At 38.5% G+C, this 14504-nt stretch overlaps 1 protein-coding gene across 3 annotated transcripts in view; it reads left to right on the top strand.

Annotated features, from left to right (window-relative positions):
- ALDH5F1 (aldehyde dehydrogenase 5F1) overlaps window positions 1–14504 on the top strand; it is a 70297-nt gene that overhangs the window by 8881 nt on the left and 46912 nt on the right. For all 3 annotated transcript variants that reach the window (XM_077388276.1, XM_077388277.1, XM_077388275.1), the window contains exons 5-6: window positions 3887–3974; window positions 4097–4207. In XM_077388276.1, the coding sequence (XP_077244391.1) occupies window positions 3887–3974; window positions 4097–4207 (199 nt within the window). The remainder of the gene's footprint in view (window positions 1–3886; window positions 3975–4096; window positions 4208–14504) is intronic.

The raw sequence follows: 14504 nt of genomic DNA, 5'->3' as shown, positions 1-14504 counted from the left end.
ATTGTTAACAATCTGTACATCAAAATTACCGGCATCTGCACTCTGCAGTCTTAGTTTTGCAGAATTCTTTAATTATTTGGCTATTTTATGAATTAAATAATTGAGTAGTACATGGTTTGACCCAGAAGAAACAAATTTTCCAAGACATAAATGGACTATGCTGGAAAAATTAGGCTCTGGTGTAGCATCCACACTGATAATATTTTGTGGAAGAGAATTGGAGCCTAGGCACTTCACCAGAACAGCAACACAATTCCTCTGGATACCAGGAACGTTCAAATGACTAAAAAGCATGCTTTCCACCTTTGATGCTTAGTTTTTGAGGTCAGACCTTGAGCAGTTGGATGTTTCAGCCTTCCTTAACGAAAGTAGGTCATGATGATTAGAGGTAGTATAACTGTTTGGTGAGAGTGACGCAATACCCATGTATGTTCAAATCCTGTTTTATGAAAATGTTAAAATATAAATGTGAATGAAAAATAAATAAATATAAATTTGCCCTAGATCAAAAAGTTGAGAAGTGAATAGAGGAGAAGAGGAAAATTTTGTTCATGCAAAGTGGGACTTATTCTCATTGATTTGAATTGTGGGTTACGGCACACACACACACGCTACATTTCTTTTATGCTCTTAATGAAGGGTATCATCATACAAGTTGTGTATGTTACTCGTTTAACACTCCCCTCAAGCTCATGTGGGCTCTCGTACACATGTAGCTAGTCCATAGAAAAATGTGATGATCACTACTGAGAATACCTCTGTGAAGACATCAAAGCTTGGTCTTTGTTTCTAATAAATAAGGTACATATTTCTCCACTCTCCACTTTTCATTTATAGAGTGATAGTCTTGTTGTCATGTGTTCAATGTACATTTTATTGTTTTCCCTTCATTAATGGTAGTTCATCATTGTAATAATGTTTATCGTTGATGTTAATATATGGCAAAGAAGATTCTCTCCCCATATGCTTTTCGTCTCTTCTCCATCTCTTCTTCTTCCTTATTTCTTTATCCATTACCACTCTTCATTCCATCAAGGATCACAGTATTAGTTCCATTTCAAGACTAAGCAACCAAGATTGTGTTCATTGCTCTCAACAATGATTGTGTTAATTAGTGACAACAGCCTAGGGAAATACATCTAAGAAGGTTGTTTTTTATCTTGCAATGCAAATTTAGGGTTTGTCACTTTTGTCCTTATTTCAAACTCTCTACAACCAACCGTTAGTGTTCTGTGCATTTTTCGGCTCGTATGTTCCTGATTTCTGTAAATCTGTTTGTTGATCCTGATTAAGAGGAGTTTGTAGGGGGATTTTATTTCTATTGTGTTCGTTTTTTTTAATGGTTTGATTGTGTTGTTTTTTACCCACCAACATCTAAAAAATTTGTTCTTTTCTTTCCTAGCTGTATTTTCATCTAAGATCCCACTTTTTTTAATGAAGAAAAATAGTCGTTGTGCTGCCTTGTTTTTCATTTTTTTTCTCCTTCCTACTATTGCTTCAACTTGTTGCTGAGTTTGTAGAGGGCTGTCACCTCTATGGTGGCCGGTTTTGGTCTTCCAACCGTACTGCCCTGTTTTTCATTTTTTTTCTCTTTCCTACTGTTGCTTCAACTTGTTGGTGAGTTTATAGAGGGCTTTCACCTCTATGGTGGCCGTTTTTGATCCTCCAACCTCTTCATCATTTTTCCTTCTCTTTTCCATCTGTATTTTTAGCTAAGACCTCAGTTTTTCATAAAGAAAATAGGGGTCATGCTGCATTGTTTTTTTTTTTTTTTTTCCATTTCTTTCTCTTTCCTTCTGTTGCTTCAACTTGCTGGTGAGTTTGTTGAAGAATTTCAACTCTGTGGTGCTCTTTTTGATCATTCAGCCTCTACAATTTTTTTCTTTCATGGCTGTATTCTCAGCTATGATCTCCCTTTTTCATCGAAAAAAAAACATACATTATACTGCCCTTTTTTTCATTCTCTCTTTCCTTCTATTGCTTCAACTTGTTGATCATTTGTGACTGTGATTCTTGGTGTGTTTTTTGGTGTTCTTAACTGATTTGCTTGTCTTTGTAGTTGTCATCATGGAGCATAACCCCCTTGATTCTTATAAATCCTTGGCCTATGAGAATAACCTCACTACTATCACCAGTAGTAAACTGGCATCCTCAAATTATTTACAATGGTCAGGGGCTGTTCCTCTCCATGTGCAAGGCCACCTGAAGATGGGGCTCCTTACCGGGGCTACTCCAAGGCCAAAGACAGACACCATTGATGTAGACGAATGGGATGCCAAGAACTCTATTATCCTTGGTTGGCTATTCCGCTCGATGGAGTCATCCATTGCAAGGATTTATTTGCAGTTATGGAACATGCTCACTGCTACGTTTTCAGTTGGTGAGCATGATCACCCAATTTATTAACTCACCCATTCCATTGCAACCTCTAAGCAGGGACATTGCTATGAGGGAGAGTACTTTAACTATCTAGAGAGAGTGTGTGAGGGGAGCTTTGTCATCATGAGCCACTATTGTACTTTATAAAAGAAGACGTGGCTAATATACAGCTTTCTTGGTGATCTACATCTAGAGTTCGAGCAAACTCCGGCGTAGAGTACGACAACCCCCCCCCCCCCCCCCCCCCACACCAGCTTAGGGCCAATAGAAGGTGGATCATAAAGATGACCCTTATCTTTATTTTCAAAAAAAAAAAGAAGATGACCCTCATCAAAGGTGACATGCCTTGAGATTATCACCTTACGAGATGCTAGCTAATAACACCTGTATCCCTTATACTCATCACTATAACCAACAAAAAAAAAACAGGTGACAGTCTTTGGAGCAAATTTCTTTTGATAAGTGGATGGAACAAGAGCATAACATAAGAACCCCCACGAACATAAACTATAGTAGTCCGGAAGCATACCAGTCAGAGCATCATGGGAAGATATATCCCCAAGAATAGCTGATCGCACTAGATTAATTACATAAGTGGCAATATGGAATGCCTCAGTCCATAACTGTTGTGGGGTTCCTAAATGGAAGAGCATCGATAGGCCAGACTCAATAATATGATTCTGACCTCTGAAATTTATTGAATGGTGAGATAACGCTGTTTTATCTGAAGTGCTGATGTCAGTTTGGTTTATTTATCAGTAACTCCAAAAAAATCTTTAATACTCAACTCAACTCAACTCAACTCAACTATGCCTTTGTCCCCAAAAAAATAAAATAAATCTTTTATCTCCCTCATATTTCGGAAAACAAACAAGACCCTGAGTTGTCTTTCTTATTTTATAATTTCATTATTTTTTCACCCGTTTAGCTAGCTCTTTACGTTCAACAACCAATACAACCTACTTCGGAAAACAGACAAGACCCAAAGTTGTCTTTCCTAGTTTATAACTTAATTCTTCTCATCTTTTGCGTATTTCTATTTTTCCACCTCCGGCGCCGGTCTTTTCAATGACCAACAACCGAAGCTTGCCTCCGCCCTCACCAGACACGCATCTCTAACTTTTATCTTGAAGTGGCCTCTGAGATGATCAAAGGGATAAAAAGGTCATGCGAGTACTTCTGACATTGTTTTCACTAGTTTATCGGCAACTCTAAAAGTTGAACCATTTTTTTAACGCACCAAGCATGCGTTGGAGTGTGCAGAATTTGAAAATCAATATTACATGTTGTGGAAAAAATTTCTAATCCTTTATAGACATGGTGACTGTCATACTATTCTCATTACTATTGGTTCCACGCATGTTTTTATTCATTTTGAGTTTCTGCCACTAAGGCTGATACTGTTTCATCCACGAATTTGTATCCAAGTTATCTTCTATGTTAGATGTAGTGGTGTTATACTTCATGGATATCTAATGTAATTGTGTTTCATCAAATAATTTTTAAGGTATGATTTGCTGATTGCCCACAAGGAAGATCTTGCTAAACTTATAACATTAGAGCAAGGGAAGCCTTTGAAAGAGGCCCTTGGTGAGGTATCTCATTCACTACCATGTCTTAAAATAATTCTAAATTGCAGCAATTACATTTATGCACTTGGGTTACTATCAAGCATCAATCAAATTCACCAACTATATTTTGGAAATTGACTTCACAGGTTAGCTATGGTGCTAGCTTTATTGAGTTCTATGCTGAGGAGGCAAAACGTGTGTATGGTGATATTATTCCATCCACACTTGCTGATCGCCGGTTATTTGTTTTAAAGCAGGCAAGCATATATATAACTTTATTACTTTCTAATTCAGTCCTTTTATCACTTTTTTTTGTTGTTCGGAGAAACTAGAACTTTACGTCTTTTACATTTATTTTATATCTCAGAGGAGCTCAATTATTTATATCTCATGATTTCTGAATGCATATTATCCTTTGGTTGGTTCGTGTAAATAATCTTCATTGTATGTTTGATCTGTTGTCTACTGTTTTTGGATGCTTATGCCTTCAAATTTTTATCAAAGTTTGGTTCCTCTTCAGGCATGTATGTTGCTTGTCAATACTTTGCATGTATATAATTAACTTTCTCTATGGAAGATGCCTATGATTTGTTTTTGCTATTCATCTTAATGTTATATTTGGACCTTTGTTACCTCCGTCCTGTTTCAACTAGTGCACCTTCCCTGCCACCTTGTTTGTGGTCCATATTTATTATTTGGGCAGATATTGCGGGTTAGGAGTATTCTCTGTTGGAAGTAATTTAACATTTTTATCTCTTTTCCATTAAGGTTTAGTTGTGTCTCATAAGAAATATTCATGTGATTTGTTGAGTAGACATGTTCTTGATGATAGTTGGTGATTGATTCTGTGATGGGGATCGACATCCCTTGCGAGTTTATTCTTGTCGGGGCCGCCCTCGAGGAGCCCCGTAGAGATCTTTTTATTGATATTTGTGTCCCTTAAGGATCTTTTTGTTATTTTTAGTGTTATTAGGAGTATTTTGGGGCATAGTTGATTTATTAGGGTTATTTTAGTCTATAGGGTGTTTATTCTTTTAGGGATTCTTAATTTAGTAAGTTTCTTACTTTTAGGATTGTTAAAAGCCAATAAATAGGCTAAGCTAAAGCTTTTTGGTTACCTTTTGATTATTTTTGAGATTAATTGATTGGGATTTCTTCCCCTGAGTTCTTCTTCTTCTCCCTAAATTCCTCTCTTCTAATTCTAATTCTAATTCTTTCTTCTTCTCTTCTAATTCTTCTTTGTTCTTCTTCTCTTCTAATTCTTCTTTCTTCTTCTTCTTCTTCTAATTTTCTTTCCCAACCCTACATCACACCCTCAAACTGATAGATAGATGAGGTAGTGAACCATAGTTTGGGTAATCTTTTGTGATGCCTAGTTGGAAATAAAATGAAACATTGGGAAATGGAATTACCTCGAGCTGAGTTTGCTTAAAATTGATCCCAAAGCCTCACCACTCAGTTTGGCCTGTTGGTGGTGGTGTATGGTCTAAATCCTAATAGTGTACTCGACCTTGCTCCCGTCCGAAGTCTTAAGAAGATGCATAAAACGGCTGAAGTGATGGCCAATCACATGGAACCTATTCATGAACAAGTGTGCCTTCAGATTGAAGAGGGTAACGCAGAGTACAAGATGATGCAGATTTTAGGCTTAAATAATAGGCATATTTGCCCTTTAGATTTTCTAGGAATTTTATTTTCCATGTTATTTAGAATTAGGAAGTTTAGTCTTTTAGGAATTCTTATTTTAGAACGTTTCTATCTTTTAGGCTGTTTATTTGCTTATATATAAGCCTCTTTACAGCTTATTTTGTAACTTTGATGATTATTGAATAAAGATTCTTCTCCCTCTAATTCTGGTTTTCTTCTTCTTTCTTCTCTTCTTCTCTTCTCTCCCTAAATTCGTCTATTCTTCTGGTTATTTTCGTCTCTTCTTCAGGTTATTTTCGTCTCTTCTTCCCCTATTTTTCTAATTCTATTCCCTTTCGTCTATCTCTCTCCCCTTTCCTCAAATTTTCTTCACGGTGCTGCATCAATTTGGTATCAGAGCAAAAGATCTAAGAGCCTTCAACAACGACCCGATCCAAGTCTCCGAAGGACAATTGGCATCCAGTATTTTTGGTGTTCCACTGACATCAATAAGAAACAAGCACGATTCTATTGAAGGTAGCACGATTGCAAAACTAGCCCACAAAACCTCCTTTTTTTGTTATATAGAAACTAGCCCTAAACCCTTTGTTCCCTATCTAACAGAACCCATATATCCCTGTACATCCTTCCAGTAGACACATCAATTTGGCAACCCAGAAATTTATTTCACACCTAACAGTACCTATCAAACCCAAAACCTAATTTTCAGTCCATCCACCATCCCACAGTAACCCAGATTTAGTAACCAGCCCCTCATCTCTTTCAATTTTAGCCCATCTCATTAACACACCCCCAACATCCAACTGTGGCTACAAAATTCCGGAGATTTCTGGCCGCTGATTTCTTGTTTCGTGAGGGAATAGGAAGCTCACAAGAGTTTCTACATTGAAGCTATCTCGTAAGGCAAGTTGCCTTATTTCCGTTTCCGTTCGTAGACGGGTTCCTTGCTGCCGCACTCCAATTTTGCAATTTACAGGAGAGAAAAAAGGGGAAGAGATAAGTACAGCAAGACAAAATAAAGACAAGTATAAGTTACTTTTAAAAGAAGACTCCACCAAGTTTCCTTTTTGTGTGGTAGGTTACTTAAGAAAGGCAAGCTTTCTTTTCTTTCTTGCCTTAGCTGTTGAAGGTACAAGAGAAGGAATAGATTCTTTCCAACTTGAAAAGGATATGTATAAGATAAGGTTCGGAAGGTAGCTTTTAGAGGCTAATCAAGAAAGGCAAAAGGGGCATAGACTTTATGGAAATTACACATGTACCCCGAGTCCTTTTCTTTGGTGCCAAGTAAGTGGTGTAACCACCTGTGAGTAGACTATTTTCCAAACTCCTTTCTTTCCTTGGGCACCCCTCTTATATTTAAATAAGGGAATTTAATCCCCCACTTTCTTCTTGGACACCCCCTCTTTTTCTTGTTTAATTTTGACGTGACGTGAGTGAGTAGCAGCAAAAAGAAAAAGAAAAAGAAAAAAGAGGACTTTTATCACACCCCCTTACTTCCCCTAGGCACCCCTTTCCTTTTAGCAAAGACTAATTACCCCCCACACCCCCACAAAAAAAATAAAAAAATAGCATTCTTTCTCTCCCTACTCTCTCTCCTCTCCCCATCTTGTTTTCTCTCTCTTCACTTGGGCTATTTTTGCTCAAAATTGGCCCTCGACCTCAACACAAAAGTTGTTCGTGACAACTTTTAGAGCGCATTCAGCCTATTTTCAGCAGCGGACAACAGTCTTTGGCACAGTTTTAAGAGCTATCTCAGCCGTTGATCGCGTCCCTTCTTCCAATCATCAGCTTTCACTCATCCGATTTCAGATCCGCGATAGACATTGTGTTCCTTTCGACACGACAAACAAATTAGACGGTTGATTTCCGTTTTCGACGCTGATCCCAATGGCTCTGCCCTATGTTCCATATTTTGACGGGTACGACGATCAATATTTCCAAGACCGCACTCGCTATAGTTATTATGAGACTGTATGTCTACGGTGGATCAATTCTTTGGATGCATATCATGAGTACTACGACTATGATCACCGAGCGACCATCTACCGAGCCAGAGAAACTGTACGATAACAAGCCGAGAGGTTATAGATCAGTCGAATCACGGACCGTCATCGCAGTTCTTTTTTCCATCAATAGGAGGATGTCCGTGATGAGTTTACAGGTATTTATGCAATACAGGCATGTCGGTATGAAAGACAATTGATGCATGAAGCTGCTCGACGAGAAGAAGCTGCCGGTCATCAAGAGAGTGAGCTTCACTCTTCTGAGGCAGATATTGTGGCAGATCCACGTGAGGCTGATCCATTGCCTGAGTTTGAGCAGAGTGATCCGATCGTTGAGGCATTACCAGAGCATACACATCACGAGCTGATCATTGAGGATGCCGATTCCATATCATTACATGAACACACTGATAGCATTGCTTTTCCAGCAGATGCCCCGATCGAGATGATTATGGAGGTCGAGCCCGTCGACTTCAGTGCACAAGATGACCGTCTTGCTGCTGATCATGGATTGATACTGCCCATAGCTGTTTTGCCTGTCCAGGAGGAGTACGTTGCGATCTTCCCAGCTAGTTTACTTCTCCAGTGCAGATTCTGTTTGCATGAGTCTACGTGGGCACTTTCTTCTCTCTTCTTCTGCTGACCTTGCAGATGCTTCTCCCGATTGTCTCGAGCGTTAGACATCATGATTGCTTCCGCCGGATTACGTGTTCTACTACTTCAGTGGATTGTTTACATCTTTGACCCAGGTGAACTAGAACTCGAGGGCGAGTTCTTTTTCAACTGGGGGAGAATGATGCAGATTTTAGGCCTAAATAAGAGGTGTATTTGTCCTTTAGATTTTCTAGGAATTTTATTTTCCATGTTATTTAGAATTAGGAAGTTTAGTCTTTTAGGAATTCTTATTTTAGAAGGTTTCTATCTTTTAGGTTGTTTATTTGCCTATATATAGGTCTCTTTACAGCTTATTTTGTAACTTTGATGATTATTGAATAAAGATTCTTCTCCCTCTAATTTTGGTTTTCTTCTTCTCTCTTATGATTTATTCTCTTCTTCTCTTCTCCCCTAAATTCGTCTATTCTTCTGGTTATTTTCGTCTCTTCTTCAGGTTATTTTCGTCTCTTCCTCCCTATTCTTCTAATTCTATCCCCTTTCGTCTATTTCTCTCCCCTTTCCTCAATTTTTCTTCACGGTGCTGCATCACAAGACTTCTGATTATATTCATTGAAAGGACTGTTAGAAAGATGCAGAAGCTCTTTTGATAAGTAATGAAAGGAGGAGGAAAGAGCTGTTAGAACTACACATGTAGCACAATCAGTTTTGGACTCCAAAACGAAAAGGAAAAGGGCATATAATAGCTTTTTACAACTGATTAAACAATAAAAAAGGTCAGTTCACCCCATTATCAAAACATGGTCGTGCAGATATCAGTAGCCTTGTTATATTCAGTATAATCCTATATTTGTGGGCCATTTACAAACGGGATTGTCCAATACCATATCCCCGGATCATATTCCAACTTTTACTACCAACCCCTTTGCAGTAGTCATTGGACCTACCAATACATAACATACACATGTAGCACAATGATTTTGACTGTGAACAGTTATATAGCGGGGCCGACTGACCAAACGCCTCACCTAGCAAAACCATCCTAGCCATTCAATGGGTACCCATCAGACATATTGGAAGTGGGTCACCCATAATGGACCTCAGTGGAAGAGGTTGGATGGATCACTTTTGTATTTTGTCTAACAATTTAGCCATCCAAAAATGAAAGGGAAATGATATTTACGCCCCTTTTATCACCAGGGACACCCATTTGCTAGTGTACTTTGCAATCCAAACCACTGGATTTTTCTGACATAAAGTACATTAGGTCCCTTTTTGCCATTGATACACTGACGCTGGGTGTCCCTGGTGATGAAAAGGGGCGTAAATATCACTTCCCAAAATGAAAATATAGAAAAAAGAATTTCTTTTAGAATGTATGCTACTGTCACTCACGTGTTTTGTTACTTTCAATACCAACCGGTGGGCATTGAAAGGACTTCTAAACAAAGAGACGAGCAGAAAAAAGAAAAAAGAAAAATATGGGTGGCAATACCATTACCCATAGTAAAGCCATAGAACTAAGATTAAAAGGATTGAAGAGATGTCAATGAATCTCTTGCAACTGAAGCTCCTGTAATAAAAAATCACATCATAAAACCATCCCATAACATAGCAGCATAGAAAACAGATAGGCAGAAGGAATACAATTCATCTAGAAACAAAATAATGAGGCAACCAAAAAAACCACTTGCCTTTTTGCGCTCCACATCATTAAATAAATATCAAAGACTAGAGATACACTAGTCACACATTGAATCGATCGTCAATTTGGAATGCTCAATTCTCTGACAGAGCCCTCAAAATGAATTGTCGTCGACTCAAAACTGCAATTGGCCTGCAAAAAACAAACAAAACCCACCGAGAAAAGGTCACCTATGCTTCCCTTGGACTCTAAAAGACTCAGCTAAATTAGATTAGCTTTCTTCGGAAATCTGATAGTTCTGCAATAGTAAGGCCTTATTGATTCGACATAATCAAGGTACTTCTCTACGGCCCACTTGATGTAGAAAGCAAAGATACGTGACCCCAAAACCCACATAGGCATTAGCTCCTTTGAGACTTGGGCTCCATAAACCACATGGATCGCCAGGTACCATGGAATGCTGCAAACAATGCATCAGTCGTAAGTACGGAAGTTTCAGGTTTTTCTGATCTTTCCTTTTAAATTGCAAAGTGAATGATTTACAGTGCATTTTTAAATTGCAAAGTGAATGATTTACAGTTTCAGGTTAGTGGGACCTCGTGCACCAAACATACCTGATACTCGTCTTTAATTAAAGTGTTTCAGTTGGCAAACCACTTTACGTTGAGCGTCCCTTCCAACTCCACCAACATGATGTGCTGATCCATTATAAGTTTTTCTGAGATGTTTGAACGTCGTATATTTGTAAACATCCATCACGAAAATTTCGTTAAGAATATCCTCACACTGTAAACCTTTTTTACAGTATTTTTTCCCTCCACTTCATGAGTAATTTGTTGTCACCCATTACGGTGACACCTCGGAGATTATATTTGGAAAGAAGTAGCATTACTTCATACAATGCATGGACCTCACCGTCCGTAGAACTGGGGTTGGGCGAATTCATCACAGGTCCATAGAAAAACATGTAGACTTCCCCCATAAAATCCCAGAGTATGCCACCATACCCAGCTTTTTTGTCTTTGTAGGATCTGTCCAAGCTTACGTTGTATTTGTGTTGCTCGGGCGGAACCCAACCCTCTCATTTATTCCTCATCTTTTCCACCATGTTCTTGTAGACGGTCATTTGTCCTTTGGCGTTTGCAATTGTATTCGCCAAAGCCTTCTCATGAAGTAATTAATAAGAAAGTCTTCAATCATTATTAAATGCAAAAACCAAGGCAGAGAGAGTGAAACATAATTAGAGGATTTTCAATAAGGAAAATGATAGCCATAACAAACAGGAACTATATCCAACAAGAAAGCCTGCACTTTCTTGCTACCAAGCTTACACAGCAAAGACTATTGTGACCCCAAACATGATGAAGAATTGATTTAAAAAAATGATGTATTCATCTCCTTTTATCACTTGAACCCCCTGCTAATAGTGCAAAAGCAGTCATAGATGTCTTAAAAGTAACCAATACAAGCATAGATTAGAATCTATCACCACCAGTGGGGGTGATACGACTACTTTTAAGACATCTATGACTACTTTGGGGGTGATAGATTCTAATCTATGCTTGTACTGATTGCTTTTAAGACATCTATGACTACTTTTGCACTATTAACAGGGGGGTTCAAGTGATAAAATGAGATGAATACATCATTTTTTTAATCAATTCTTCATCATGTTCGGGGTTACAATAGTCTTTGCTGTGTAAGCTTGGTAGCAAGAAAGTGCAGGCTTTCTTGTTGGTAATAGTTCCTGTTTGTTACGGCTATCATTTTCCTTATTGAAAATCCTCTAATTATGTTTCACTCTCTCTGGCTTGGTTTTTGCATTTAACAGTGATTGAAGACTTTCTTATTAATTTCTTCAGGAGAAGGGTTTGGCGAATACAATTGCAAACGCCAAAGGACAAATGACAGTCTAAAAGAACATGGTGGAAAAAATGGGGAATAAATGAGAGGGTTGGGTTCCGCCCGAGCAACACAAATACAACGTAAGCTTGGACTGATCCTACAAAGACAAAAAAGCTGGGTATGGTGGCATACTCTGGGATTTTATGAGGGAAGTCTGCATGTTTTTCTATGGACCTGTGATGAATTCGCCGAAACCCAGTTCTACGAACGGCGAGGTCCATGCATTGTATGAAGTAATGCTACTTCTTTCCAAATATAATATCCGAGGTGTCACCGTAATGGGTGACTACGAATTACTCATGAAGTGGAGGGAAAAAGGATACTGTAAAAAAGGTTTTCAGTATGAGGATATTCTTAACGAAATTTTTGCGATGGATGTTTACAAATATACGACGTTCAAACATCTCAGAAAAACTTATAATGGATCAGCACATCATGTTGGTGGAGTTGGAAGGGACGCTCAACGTAAAGTGGTTTGCCAACTGAAACACTTTAATTAAAGACGAGTATCAGGTATGTTTGGTGCACGGGGTCCCACTAACCTGAAACTGTAAATCATTCATTTTGCAATTTAAAAATGCACTGTAAATCATTCACTTTGCAATTTAAAAGGAAAGATCAGAAAAACCTGAAACTTCCGTACTTACGACTGATGCATTGTTTGCAGCATTCCATGGTACCTGGCGATCCATGTGGTTTATGGAGCCCAAGTCTCAAAGGAGCTAATGCCTATGTGGGTTTTGGGGTCACGTATCTTTGCTTTCTACATCAAGTGGGCCGTAGAGAAGTACCTTGATTATGTCTAATCAATAAGGCCTTACTATTGCAGAACTATCAGATTTCCGAAGAAAGCTAATCTAATTTAGCTGAGTCTTTTGGAGTCCAAGGGAAGCAAAGGTGACCTTTTCTCGATGGGTTTTGTTTATTTTTTGCAGGCCAATTGCAGTTTTGAGTCGGCGACAATTCATTTTGAGGGCTCTGTCAGAGAATTGAGCATTCCAAATTGACGATCGATTCAATGTGTGACTAGTGTATCTCTAGTCTTTGATATTTATTTAATGATGTGGAGCGCGAAAAGGCAAGTGGTTTTTTTGGTTGCCTCATTATTTTGTTTCTAGATGAATTGTATTCCTTCTGCCTATCTGTTTTCTGTGCTGCTATGCTATGGGATGGTTTTATGATGTGATTTTTTATTACAGGAGCTTCAGTTGCAAGAGATTCATTGACATCTCTTCAATCCTTTTAATCTTAGTTCTATGGCTTTACTATGGGTAATGGTATTGCCACCCATATTTTTCTTATTTTTTTTTTGCTCGTCTCTTTGTTTAGAAGTCCTTTCAATGCCCACCGGTGGGTATTGAAAGTAACAAAACACGTGAGTGGCAGTAGCATACATTCTAAAAGAAATTCTTTTTTCTATATTTTCATTTTTGGATGGCTAAGTTGTTAGACAAAATACAAAAGTGATCCGTCCAACCTCTTCCACTGAGGTCCATTATGGGTGACCCACTTCCAATATGTCTGCAGGGTACCCATTGAATGGCTAGGATGGTTTTGCTAGGTGATGCGTTTGGTCAGTCGGCCTCGCTATATAACTGTTCACAATCAAAATCATTGTGCTACATGTGTATGTTGTGTATTGGCAGGTCCAATGACTACTGCAAAGGGGTTGGTAGTAAAAGTTGGAATATGATCCGGGGATATGGCATTGGACAATCCCATTTGTAAATGGCCCACAAATATAGGATTATACTGAATATAACAAGGCTACTGATATCTGCACGACCATGTTTTGATAATGGGGTGAACTGACCTTTTTTATTGTTTAATCAGTTGTAAAAAGCTATTATATGCCCTTTTCCTTTTCGTTTTGGAGTCCAATACTGATTGTGCTACATGTGTAGTTCTAACAGCTCTTTCCTCCTCCTTCCATTACTTATCAAAAAAGCTTTTGCATCTTTCTAACAGTCCTTTGTATGGGCAATTCTACCAAAGGAAAGGCTTCTAGCTGGCACATACGACAAGTTGGGTCCTAGGATGACTGGTCTTTGCAAAAGTATTCTGAAATTTAACGAAAATGCTTATTGATTGAATTACCGAACCATGTGAACTCATTGTGCTTCTTCAACGTTTAACGCCACAATGACTCGAGGGTGACTCTCAAAAGACAAAAGTTCAAACTCAAGGTCGAGTTTCTTTCAGGTGGGGGGGATTGATGCCGCAACAGTTGCATCTGCCTACATGGCGTGGTTGGACCACCCAAAAAGGACTTGACAACAACATACAATTTACAGTTGTCGCTTCATGGAAGGTGTCCGGAGGGTTTCCATGAACTTGGTCGACTTTAGTAAGTGTCCCCATGTTTGGATTTTAGTTAGCTTTATTTATTTCATTAACCTATGTTTTAAGTTTTCCATAAAAAAAACTTTATGTTTAAAGATTTTTTTGAAGTCATATTAGGTAGGTCCCAGTACCCAACTTTCTGTTCATGGAAGTTGCCATTCATGTTATTATTCACATTTTGAGGGGAGTAGTGTGATGTTATTTTTTGAAAATGATTTGTAATGGGCTTTTGAGAATTGAATAGAACTTACTGCACATGGAGATTTTGCTGGTTTTCCTCGTATTTGTGACCTAGTGTTACACACCCGCCTTCCCTTTCTTGCATGATTCTGAGTTTTCTCTCACCCTCCTCTTTTCTGTTAGTGTTGCACCAACACCAATCAACTGTCTGAGCAACTT

This window comes from Tasmannia lanceolata, unplaced genomic scaffold (assembly GCF_043159265.1).
Source record: "Tasmannia lanceolata isolate RefF3 unplaced genomic scaffold, GAP_Taslan_0.1 ptg000008l, whole genome shotgun sequence".
NCBI classification, from domain to species: Eukaryota; Viridiplantae; Streptophyta; class Magnoliopsida; order Canellales; family Winteraceae; genus Tasmannia; species Tasmannia lanceolata.
This window is presented reverse-complemented; position numbering and strand designations above follow the sequence as displayed.